The 13,256-nt window shown below is 41.4% G+C and overlaps 1 protein-coding gene across 1 annotated transcript in view; it reads right to left on the reverse strand.

The window, feature by feature from the left end:
• The window catches only part of fat2 (FAT atypical cadherin 2), a 39,929-nt gene extending 27,114 nt beyond the window's left edge, over nt 1–12,815 (reverse strand). The window contains exons 1-6 of the mRNA XM_083686359.1: nt 12,639–12,815; nt 5,329–8,613; nt 4,208–4,519; nt 1,923–1,981; nt 1,019–1,330; nt 488–695 (exon numbers count right to left, since the gene is read on the reverse strand). Coding sequence (XP_083542485.1) covers nt 488–695; nt 1,019–1,330; nt 1,923–1,981; nt 4,208–4,519; nt 5,329–8,611 — 4,174 coding nt within the window. The 5' untranslated portion in view covers nt 8,612–8,613; nt 12,639–12,815. The remainder of the gene's footprint in view (nt 1–487; nt 696–1,018; nt 1,331–1,922; nt 1,982–4,207; nt 4,520–5,328; nt 8,614–12,638) is intronic.
• Between the last annotated feature and the right edge of the window lie 441 nt (nt 12,816–13,256).

Here is a 13,256-nt window from a genome sequence, read left to right on the forward strand (position 1 = left end):
AGATCCTATCTGCCATAGAGGCCTCCTCTGTTCAACAGCACACTGACATGAATACATTGATCTACCACCATCATGGTTTACCCTACACTGAGCACAGCAAAACAAAGAATCCCTGCCAGAATCTCATCCAAATTGTAATCGCCGCCTTTGCGGTGCTGTTCACAATCTTTTACTTGTCATGTTCTGTCTTGCTTAGGGATATGCCAAACTGTGTGAAATGTTCAGCTGATTAAAATGAACATGATTTGATAAAGCAGTTTCCTCACTTAAAGACAGCCACAGTAGACTTTACTCTTAGTCAGCTAATAGAAAACTACAACTAAATCAATATCAACTGAATAAAATCTTATTTTTGTATATTAATACCAATTTTCTATACCAATATCACTGGCTAAGAGATCTAAAAAAAAACAAAGAATCTATTCATTGCATGGCCTCATCAACACAGCATACAATACATGTCAGGGTTCAAAGGCCTCCTCCTCACCTATGATGTCAAACCAGCGCAGTCTCTGTGTCTCGGTCATGATGATCCCCACCATGTGAGTGACAGGTTCCGTTTCCATGACAGCAAAGGTAAAGTGGGGCTCCTCAAACGTCAGGGCCTCGGAGGTGGGCGGCGGCTTGGGAACCCATATAACGTCGAGGCGTGCTGTTGACGACCTCATTGGACTCCCGTGGTCTGTGGCTTTTATCTACCCGAGGGGGGGTATGGAGAATGCTACTGTTATTGAACTGTGGTTAAAGTAGTTGTGCAACTATAAACAGTACATGTAAGATCATGTGTGGTTACATAATAGTAACAGTTTTGATGTTGACAACAAATGACAACACCAATTTTCTGCGTTCACACCCTCCCAGAATTGGAAAGCCATGAAAGAAAAACAAACTGAACAAAAATAGGGTCTGCACACTCTTTATTGGCCAAATTTGAAGATGTGGTTTTGATTTCAGTTAGAATCAGAAAACATGACTGAAAACAGAAAACATGTCTGCCTTTGAATGTTTAACATCCTACCGTGAGGATGCTATAGTTGCCTTGCCAGAAGTCCCCTTGTGAGGTCACCAACCCGGTAGTTGGATGGATGTCAAATCTCTTGTCCAGGTTGTCCTGGAGACTGTAGGTGACCTGGGCGTTGGCTCCCTCGTCGTCATCCCGGGCAACCATACGGCAGGCTTCCTGTGGCTCGGCCTGACCCTGCTGCTCTGGGAGTTTGACCTGGAAGAGCTTGTCGGTGAACCGGGGACTGTTGTCGTTCTCATCCAGGACCTGGATCACTACGGTGGCAGTGGAGCGCAGGGCGGGGGCACCGTTATCTGACACTATGACCTGAGGCAAGGGAGTGGGGGTTAGTTAGGCTTAACAGTAAAATAGAAGGATTGCGGTTGTGTTGTGGTGGGGATTTAAAACACTGCTTTGAAGGACAATGCTCTTCTGCATCTCATAGAGACAGACTAGAGAGATAGCAACCTGATCTCATTGCCCATACGTAAGAATTTTCTGATTGTTCATACCTCAGAATACGACCTATGTTTACATATGCTTGACCACGTGAATTATGGCTTGTGTGGTGGTTAGGCAGTATTAGGCATTAACTTTGAGTGGTTACGGTTAGGGTAAGTTGTCAGGGGAATGCGTTAGCAAAAATAATGCATACATAAGCAATAAAAACAACAACTAAAAAATGTGTCGTTTTCTGTGGCATGAACAATCGGAACATGTGTCGTATCTTGGGGTGAGCAGGTTGGAGACAGAGTTATAATAATAATTAAAAAATAATAAGTATGTCTCACTGCTATAATGTATGAGTGAGAATAGCACATTGTAAATCACAGCAATTCTTAAGAAAAAAAATCTTGAGATATTTACTATCTAACAGAAAATAAAACAAGATTTGTTTAGAGCAAGCAGGTGCCCTTACCTCAATAGTATGCTCAGATTTGTCTTCCCGGTCCAGAATTTTCACAGTGCTGATCACACCTAAACAAACACAGAGACAGACACAGGACAGGATAATCAATGAGTAGTCTGTCCTACATGGAAGGCACACCTGTCACTGAGCTCCAGGCTGCCAGTTCACTCTTCCTTCCCACAGGAAAACTGTTGTTGCAAGTGTGTTTATCTAGCTTTATGGTTTACACTAAAGGTACCTTTGGGACACTTCCAAAGCTAATTAATGTTATGGTGTCATGGTGTTTTACTCAACCATTTAGGACAATGTTGACCCTATGCTATAACGTCAAGGAGGGAGTTAGTATGTATGGTAGCTAGTATGGTTTATCCACTGATATGGCCATTTGGTAATAACCCATACTACTGTTCTATGCAAAGCCAATTCTCATGCCAATGTGTATAGCTGTGTGATCAAAAACCTTGTAAAACAGGTTTACGTGACTGGTTTGGCCTTTTTCAGCTGTTTGTGTCAAAATCTGGGTGAGGCCATGATTCACATCAAGACATCAGGGTGCAGACAAAAGTATGCATGAGAAATATTTATCTAACCAGTGCCCCAGGAGACCCCTTCAGGGGTAATTATAAAGGTGGGGGTTGTCAGTGAGTGTAGAATCCCCATTGGGGATCATTTAGCCTTTATGGCACTCCAAACAAATCCTGCTGGGCTTTTATGGCAGACGTTGTTTAGGCAGGTGAGACACATTAGAAAGTGTGCTTTTATCATTAGCAATGACTTGGTAAAAGAAGGAGAAAGCATGTTCTACTTGTCTGTTGTCTCACAACATCAGTTTTCCTATTTGCCTTTGAGTCTTCTAGCTCACAATGTTATACTTGTTAAAGGTACTACAAGTACTTAACTGTGGCTTACAAGGACTACCCTATTGATGCTGTATATAATCTTATGGCTATACACACTTTTGAATCGAAAGCTTAGTCAGACACCTCCGTAACTGTGAGTCACCTCCGTCCTGCTCAGACATGAGAATAGCAGCTCTCAGTCAACAACTGTCTCCCAACAACTTATACTATTAGAATGTGTCCCATTGTTGCCTGAGCTGAGGTTTCACCTATTGCTTAGGTCTTATTTTACCCATACTTAATGAACTTTAAGTCTGCCAGTGGAGGCTGGTGGAGGTAGAAATCGGAGGATGGGCTCATTGTAATTCATGGAACAGAATGAGGAATAGTATCAAACACATGTGTTTGATACTATTCCTCATTCAATTAAATCAGGTAAAATAATACCTAAGCAATAAGTGAGATCATTCCACATTCAATTCCATGCATTACAATGACCCCATCCTCTGATTTCTACCTCCACCAGCCTCCCTTGAAGCCTACGGTATGTATTGCAAAATAACAAAGGTTCTTGACAAAAGTAGTTTTCAAAGTAAATATACCATAGTTAACTAGAAAATAAAGCACAATGGGCTGAGAGGGAAAAAGTCAGAAAAATGTATAATTGTACAAATACTACTATGGTAGCAGGAAAGTAAGGAGTTCTAAGAAAAAAATCATTTGATATTCTAAGCACCAACACAATTGAACTCAACTAAAACTAGAACTAGCTTACCTAAACAAAAAGGTCATTTACAAGGGACCTGCCTTATTAATACAGTGGGTGTTTCTTTAAGTCATTTAATCTATTGTACGATGCTCTCTGAATTAATGGAGCTTCTCTTCCCTTTAATCCTTTGGTGTTGGGCTTGGGGTGGGGATCCTGGAGCAACGAGAGATTAGGAGGTGAGGATGGACATGTACAAGCTTGCAACGCAGACAAATGCAGTTCTAAATTGTCTGTACTTCAAAGGCCACGCTGTGTGATATGCATTCAACTGAATATGAAACTGTCAGAGATGACTGGGGAATTTGGTGTTTACTTTTCTGGGTGACCTGGGACCTGGGTGGGTAATTTGTTTAATTGTGTCGTTTTACGAGAATTTTGTTATTTTTTTTGTGTAGTTTCATGGCTGCCCCTTCTTGTGATGACACACCCTGGTTGTGCATGTGCTGTGCTGCTCAGACATGTTTAATGAAAGAGTTAGATATCTATGATTTTCTACTCATCACGAACCATAGGTTGCCATGTTTTATTGCTGAGTGCCAATACAACTTTGAATGGAAATGTGAAATCACACTAGAAATCATGCAAAATGCATATGATACAGATATAGAGTATATATTAAAAAACACATCCATCAAGAGTGACATAAACATTATATGTGTATGTTTCAGTGTGACAGGGTCAATTACCTGTGTTGGAGTTGATGTCGAAATATGTGCGCTGTGAATCCAACATCTGAAAGGTTAACTTTCCCTCAGAGTAGCTGTCTACATCTGTGGCAGAGACTTGAAGCACAGACTTGTCCTTGGACACGTTCTCCAGTACTGAGGCGAAGTAGATGGGTTGGGACAGCTCGGGGGGGTTGTCGTTAATGTCCAGAACTTCCACAAACACGGCGGTCCAGGACACCAGAGGCACTGTGCCGAGATCTTTGGCATAGACAGTTAGCCAGTAGTGGGGGACAGCCTCACGATCTAATGTCTCAGTGGTGCGAATGACTCCTGCAAAACAGATGGAGAGTGTTAATGTGATCACCTCAACTTTTGTATTTTCTGTTGAGTGGCATAGTGATGAATGATAACAGCTTTATTAGTGAAAGCAAACCTTTTTTTAGAAACAAATTGGTGGACTATGCACTTAGATATTATAATCAGATAATAGTATATCATTGGTAAGCAGAGGGAAAGGAGGTCAATTGTATTGTGCAGGTATTTAGCTCGTACAGAGGAGTGCTATACACTCACATAACACTTTATTAGGAACCTGGCCACTGAAGAACACTGAACTCACTGTCATGTTCATGAAACCAGTTTGAGACTTTTGTTTTGTGACATGGTGCATTATCATGCTGGAAGTAGCCATCAGAAGATTGTGTCCATGAAGGGATGCACATGGTCAGCAACAATAGCCAAATAGGCTGTGGCATTCAAGCGATGATTGATTAGTATTAATGGGCCCAAAGTGTGCCAAGAAAACCTCCACTATGAAAAGGTGTACAGGTGTTCCTAATAAAGTGTTTGGTGAGTGTATATCTTCAATTTATTTTGAAGATTTCTAAACAATTGCAGCATGCTAATGGAATACACAGTCATATTATGAGCTCATAGGCTAACCCCTGTAAAGTATATGTTGGAAAATAGACATCCATTTGTCACATCTTCACATCACATCTTATCACAGGCTAGCCAATGGATGCAATGTCACTTGTCATCATACAGTAATAACACAGTAAGACATTCATAATAGACACACAATCAGATATGGTGGGGGGCTGTAACTATTATCAAATATAATAAGATGCAGAATTTACCTGTTTCCTCATCGATTGTGAAGACTCCCAGACCAGTGCCATCATGGATGTGATACCTGACCACTCCGTCTCTCCCCAGGTCCCTGTCACCCGCTGTCACGGTTATCACTGATGTCCTCACGGGGGCATCCTCCATTACATTGGCCTCATACACAAACATGGAGAAAGATGGCCGATGCAGATTTTCATTGACGTCCAGAACCACTATCTCTATGATGCAGGATGAGGATAGAGAGCGAGGCAGTCCGTGGTCAACAGCTCGGACAGTGAGGTTGTAGAACGATTTCCTCTCAAAGTCCAGCTCTTTCTCAAGAATCAGAGAACCCGTTGATGAGTTCAAGAAGAAGGCTCCATTTTCACTGTTCTTCAGATTGTAGGTGATCTGCCCCCCACTGCCCAGGTCCAAGTCATAGCTCTCCACCCAGAGTAACACTGTTCCCAAGGGCATGTCCTCAGGGACTTTGACCTGATAGGTCTTGGGGACAAACTTGGGAGGGTTATCATTGATATCCTCCAACACGACCACCAGGTCAGTCATAGAGAACAGCTGTGGGTCAACTTTGGATTGATCTCTTGCCTCAATCTTCAGGTCATGTCTGGGAGAGGTTTCTCTGTCCAAACGGCCGGTCACCCTCACCTCACCAGTAAGTTCATCAATCTTAAACACATCTGTTAATGTTTGCAAGGAGTATTGAATGTTTCCATTATCCTCTGCATCAAAATCAATTGCATGTGCCTCAAATAAGATTGAACCTACTTCTGTGTTCTCTGGGATGCTTACAACATACCTGGGCTGGTCAAATACTGGTGCATTGTCATTTACATCCAAAACATTCACAGCCACAAATTTCCATGCAGAGTTCTGTGGGCTCCCTAAATCATATACAGTGATGTTCAAAATATAGAACTCTTTGCTCTCTCTGTCTAAGGGGCAAACAAGCTGAAGCTCCCCAGAAAATGTAGCAATTGTGAAACACCCATCTTCATTTCCACTTGAGATGACATAGACAAGCTTACTGTTGAATCCAGTGTCATTATCTGTGGCTTTAAAATGGAGGATAGTGGAATTCAATGGAAAGTCCTCTCTGATGTCAATGGAGCTAGGGATGTCTGAGTCAAACTTAGGGGAGTGACGATTGATGATATGGATGTCAGAGAAAGAGTCGTCCTCCTGAACAGTCAACACAGGCGTGATGGACTCAATGAGTTTGTCTGTCAACTGTTTGAAGATGCCTGTTTCCTGGCAATGGATTGTAGGTTCACTGCCCTTGTTGGTGACATTTATAGTAACAATGGAGGGATCAGAGTTATGTTTGCCATCTGATACAGTGATTTTCAGACTGAATACAGGCTTTTCTGTCTCTACCATGACTGAGGGAATCTGTCTGGCCAGTGTAATTGCCCCATATACAGAGTCAATGTCAAACAGTTTGAGCTCATTGCCTGACTCAATCACGTATCTGAGCTGCTGGAGGTCATCCTGGTCGATGGCAGACAGCTTGCCAATAGTCACTCCAGCCGGCAAGTCTACAGGTATGGTGGCATTGCATCCCACTATCTCAAATAGAGGGATGTTGTCATTGACATTGCTCATGGTGATTGTCACAGCACATTCGCTCACATGGTTGAAGGGACTGCCACTGTCTGAGGCCCACACTCTGAGATGGTACCATCTCTTCATGAGCTCATAGTCCAGCTCCTCAGAAGTAGAGATCACCCCTGTCAGTGGGTCTATTGTGAAGGGTGAGGGACTTGTGTTTGCGATAGCATAGGTCACAAACCCATTTTTGTCCCTGTCCTCATCTTTGGCAGTGACTGTCAAGACGCTACTCCCAATGGGCACATTTTCTGGCAGTGTGGCCTGGTATGAGGGCTGGGTGAATTCGGGGCTGTTATCGTTTTCGTCAATTATGTCAACAACTATTTGAGTCTCAGCTTCGCCATTATTCGCTATCACGTCAAATTCATAATGAGACTTTTTCTCAAAGTCAAAGGTCTCGGAAGTTACAATCATCCCTGTTTTGGAATTTATCTTAAATTTTGTACTATCAGAGTTACCTCTAATGTGGTATGTAACATTCAAGGTTGTTGGTGGGACAGAAACTCTGACCACATGGGATCTTAGTGGAGAAAACTCACTTAACATGACATGATAACGGTCTTCCAAAAATCTCAATGTACTTTGTTGATGGGAGGGAATATGGATCTCCATTATCTCAGACAGTAAAGGAGGATTGCTCTTGTCTTTGGCTTGAAGAGAGAGAATTAATCCAAATGGGCTCTGGGACCAATTAATCCTTTGTGTGGACACCACTTGAAAGTCACTACCTTGGAGGCTGGATGGGATAATCTCAAAACACTTTTGTGGATCGCCACCAACAATACTCAAGGATTCAACCTGCTTAACCTCTGACACTACACGGACATTGATAGTTATTTTTTCATCATCCTCCGGAGTGGTGATTGGGAACAATTGGAAAACAGGGGATGTTGAAGAGACCTTTTCTACAGTGACTTTCACCACGGCCACATTGCCAAACTTCTGAACCCCAGAGATTTTCTTGGTCCTGTCCTCTGCTAAGACGGTGATGTCATATCTGTCTGCTCGGCTATAGTTGAGCCTCTTGATGAGGCTGATGGTGCCGGTGAAAGGATCAACAGCAAATGGATGGGCTCTACTAGTGAAGGAGTAATAGAACTCAGCATTGCTGCCGATATCCGCATCTGTAGCGCTAACTCTGACCAGACTTGACTTCAATGGAGTGTCTTCCCTGATAACTACGTTGTAAGAGGCTGGGTAGAAGAGCGGTTTCAGGTCATTGGTATCAAGTACTTGAATTGATACCTTCGTCCTGGCCTGAAAGGCGTAAGTGCTTTCAGTGGCCTCGATGGTGAGAGTGTAACTATCTCTTACTTCCCTGTTCAGGGAAGCAGAGTTACTGCTTTTTGTTTTAATTCGCAGGAAGCAGAAATCCCCGACTTTGACCTCTTCTGCTTTGAAAAGGCTGTCATCATCTCCAGAGACGAGTTTGTACTTGATATCCCAGAAAGGATTAGTTACTACAATACCCATATTGATAGGACTCTCCACATATGTCCGTGGGGCTGAGTTTTCGTTTATGGTTGCATTGTATAGATGATGGGTGAATCTCATTAGAGAGCTGTCCTTTTCCTTTCCCAAGCTCCCCTGACATCTTGCTAGGTTCAGTAAGACTGCTACTACTGTGAGCACTAGACCTGTGTCGGACATGCCCATTTTCAATTTCTCCATGAGGATCCTCATTTCTGAGAGAGAAAGAGAGATGGAGAGGGAGGGGGAGAGGGGGGGTGGTAGGGAGGGAAAGAGAGATGGAGGAAGAAAAGGAGAGACAGAAAGAGAGTGAGAGATAGAGAGAGAGAGAGAGAGAGAGAGAGAGAGAGAGAGAGAGAAGATGGCACTTATTAGGGATCAGATCAACTTTCCATTTTAAATATATGTAAGTCAGAATCCCATTTATTGATATGGAGGAAAAAACGTCTTAGTTGAAAAAGTGAGTGTAGTACATATAGACAATTAATCAACATATAGACAAGTAATATGCATGTATACACTCAAACCTCACGTAAAAGTTGTAAAAAAAGAAAGAAACTGCTTCTGCTCTATGAGTGATACAATGTGACTGTAAAGCACACATACACAATACTAGAGTGAAAGCCTGTGGTAAGGTATTTGTCCAACATGTTCCAACATGCCTTGACCAAAGCAAGTTATACATTGTTTTAAGATTGAAAACAGCCTCAAAGCAGTATTGGACAGGTGCTGCATTTTTTCCCCATAATTATCCTTTTCTTTTAATGCAACAGCAGATAATTAAATGGTTATTACTAAGCCTTTGTCAGCATGTTTTAATAAAAAAGGATTTGTTGTATGAAGATTAATGTCTCTGACAGGATTGTGGTCGGTTCAGTCTTTATCCAAATGTAAATAACTATTCATCTGTGTAACTGACTGCTTTCTTTTGCTTCTGTTTAACTTCATAATTAAAATACATAGCCATCATACATTACATGGTCCATACAGTATACTGTAAACAACCGTCAATATGATAACATCATATAAAACTCAAATAAATATATAATTGATAAATACATCTATCAATTGATCAGCCTTGAGTTGAAATACAGTATGTTGTTCTGCATGTAATTTAGGTTCTCTGCACTAGGCTAATATTACTGTAGGTTTCTGGAAACAGATTTTTCAAATCCATCAGCACATTGAAGACGGTCATAGCTGACCCGTGCCAGGTCCATGACTGTTCGCATTTGATTTCTGTTCGCATTTCAACATCTGACATTTACAGCAGATCCAAGAGAAAGATCACTTGACCTGTATCTTGAAAGAGTAAATAAAGTAGCTGTTGTCACTGTTCCAGATCAAAGTGTTTATACCAACAGTAAACTGTAACCCTATTTTGGGGGCTACAGTACATGGATGAAATGAGCCAATGTTTTAAGTGGTAAAAGCATGCTGGCATTAGTATCCATGATTTTATAATATAATAATATATGCCATTTAGCTGACGCAAAGCAACTTACTTAATTTGTCAGTATATATATATACACACACACACCATTTTACAAGACAATGCTTTGTAGAAGTTTTCCTTTTATACTCAAATCATTGGTATGAACTAGGGGAGGTTGATGGAGGTAGAAATGAGAAGATGGCTCTTTGTTATGGCTGGAATGGAATGAGGAATGGTATCACACATGTGTATTTGATATCATTCCTTATTCCAATCCATGTATTACCATTTTGATAGCATTCTTCATTCCATGCATTACAATGAGTGTGTCCTCCAGTTTCTACCTCCACCAGCCTCCCCTGGTATGAATATTTTTTTTAACAGCCATAGTGTCTTGGACCCAAAAGAGCCATGACTCTGGCATGCTAGCATGACCAAATTATTTGACTCATCAAATTGGTTTAAAAGCTCACAGAGCAAGACCTACTGTACATTTCAGGAAGCTATTGCCCTGTTTTGGTTTGGTGCCTACCTTGCTGTGTCAGGAATCTATGATAAACAAATTAATCAACTGCCCATAAATCTCTCATTAGCGTGGCTTTCAAGCAGTATTTTCCATAATATTCCTCTGCTTGTAAACACAAATTAGGAGGAATACGGGTATTGAATTAAAAACTTCATACCATCTACCTTTCCTTGCCTTAAGATTTCAATGCGGGGTGACAGGTATATGTGCTTTATCTTAAGTTGGTGGTGTTAGCGCCACATAATCTGATCATGTAAGTGAAGTCACTGACTGTTTGGGTTTGGGAGTAGATATGATGTGTTATGATGTGTACATTTTCTCATTTCCAATCATTCTCATTGAACCTTTTCCTTTACATGAACATATAAAAAAACACTTCCTGATGTCAGTTACGCTAAAAAGAAATTTAAATTTTTTAAACAGCTGGCAGTGCTGTTGAACTCCCCAGGCTGTTAGTGATTCACTGGGGTCTGTTTTAGCTGTAGGATGTGCTCCTGTGTGTTCCTGTCTCTTCATTCAAAACCTCATTGTCACAACCTGTAGGCACACGTTCAGCCATGGTGCAGAGATCACATTTCACCATCATCCCTCACAGCTCGGGCGCCTATTCTGTCTACTTCAAATATAATATTTCCCAACTGGACTGTAGAAGCATTAAACAGGATAAAACCGATGGTGTGAGGCCCAAAATGTTTTTTTTTATACTATGTCTTTTCATTTTATGATTCATCTTTCAATCCTCAAGGGTTGATTCATCAGTATACACTAGTTTATACAAATTTCGCCACACAATCACCTGGCCTTCAATTACAAAGTGCTCCTGATGTAATAAAGTGAGATTTGCGGGTATGACACATGATTCAACATGTTTTCTCTGCAACAGTCATACAGGAGATGACTAACCATACGAACTGTATGTTCCTTTGGGAATAGCAGCATGCACAGAAATGAATGGAATGGCCGTGTCAGTTTAATCTGTCCATGACTGTCTGACAATCAGGCTGCAATTGTGGGGACAATTGTAGGGATGAAATATGGCTATAAGAGAACACACAATTGGAGTAACTATTTGTATGTGTCATTAAGTATTCTGTCAATACTTTTTAAAAGTTGCAACAGTTTTTACTTGTTGAGCACATCTGTTTTAGTTGTTTTACACAGCAGCAGAATGTTATTCAGAGAGGACCCCTGAGCAGTGGAGGTCTGGACCTGGGCAGTCACAATACACCTCTCCCCACACCCAGTGCCACAGGCTGCATGGCAATTACCAAAATTACTGGGAGGGGTCAATAATGTATGGGTAATTTCTTGTGTAATTCTACATTCTAATGTAGTGGACTTAAGACTGCTTTATGGTGGGCAACATCCACTCCAGCCATTTGTACAAGCACTCCTCAACAGCACTATGAAGGCTTCAAGATAAAAAACATCTCCTCTCAACATCCTAACAGCCCTCCTTTGAACAGACAGAAGTATGAGGGGAATATGTTCTGGTCAATGACAAGTCTCCCTTATGGAAAACTATCAAGTGGGCTTCTAGAGGTTATCTTAGGGCCCATTATTCACAGGCACCAACGTTCATGTCATCTTCATTTCACAAATTAGACAGGTTGTAACATAACTCATCAGGCTATGCAGTACTATTTAGTGACAGGAGTGAAATGATGCTACTGGGGTTAAATGATGCCACTCTTGAAAGTAAAGACCTATTTGTTGGTGTCAGATTACTGATGTGTTTTCATATTTAAACATATTTGTTCTTACAGTATCTTCTTCTATAAAGACATTGTTCATATCTTCTATGGGAGACAATCCCCATTATGTCATTTGGGTCAATAGGTGGTGAGATTGCTCAAAATATTGCGAACTAAAATAAAGCATCATTATTTAAAGATTATTTAATTCAGGAACTCTAACAAAGTCAAATTAGAAGTTGTCTTACTTCTTGTAAAATGAAGTGGTATCAAGCTCAATCACATGCATTGACAAGCATTCAACTGCAATTTATTCCCTCCTAACATGATACATAATGTACACTAAACGTACAGAGAGCAGACTGTAGCCACTGTAGTCCCAAATAGCACACTACATACAGCTACAAAAATGCACATGTCCATCCACTGTTTATCAAACCTAAGCTAAGACTTAAAGGTCTTAAAGTTGTTTAGTCATTGTGATAAACCATGACACTTAACAAAGAGGATTAATAGTAAGTACAATCTGAAGTTGCACATAAGCTTAGCTCTGCAGTCAACACTGGAATGACATAACAAACTCACCTGAGGTCCTCTGGGATAAATGTCCCTGGAACTTGTTCTTCCTTTCCTTATGCTTTACGGATTTTAGCAATCCAGCAAAATGAGAGTGACAAACGCTGTACTCCCATAGTGTAAACTTTGGGAGTTCCAAAATTCCAACTTACACACAAACTGCTGTGCTGTCAGAGATAGCTAACTTTACTCACTACTCTCTGGAGCACTGAAGTGGAGTGCTAGTGAGACACCTAGCTCCCTGAGGAGGTCCATCTCCTCCCTCTTCTCACATTGCCCCCCCCCCCTACACACACACACACACACACACACAAACACCCAGGCGCATGAGCACAGATTGTGGGCTGTTCTCTCCCCCTCTCTCTCTGTGAGTTTGCATACGGGCCAGGGAGGTGCTCCCAGGGCATGTGTTGAAACAGGACTTTTGATATGTCTGTCCTGTTTGGAGTGTCTTCCTCTGAGATTTGGGGAATCAAATGTTGCTTGCTCTTGCTCTTAGCTGCCTCCACTAGTACAGTACTGCATTTGGTGACCTTCGGGACACATGAGGATGTGAATCAGTGGAGGTTGGTGGAGGTAGAAATCAGGCTCATTATAATGCATGGAATGGAATGAAGAAATGTTTGA

Source organism: Argentina silus (assembly GCF_951799395.1).
Source record: "Argentina silus genome assembly, chromosome: 15".
Lineage (NCBI taxonomy): Eukaryota > Metazoa > Chordata > Actinopteri > Argentiniformes > Argentinidae > Argentina > Argentina silus.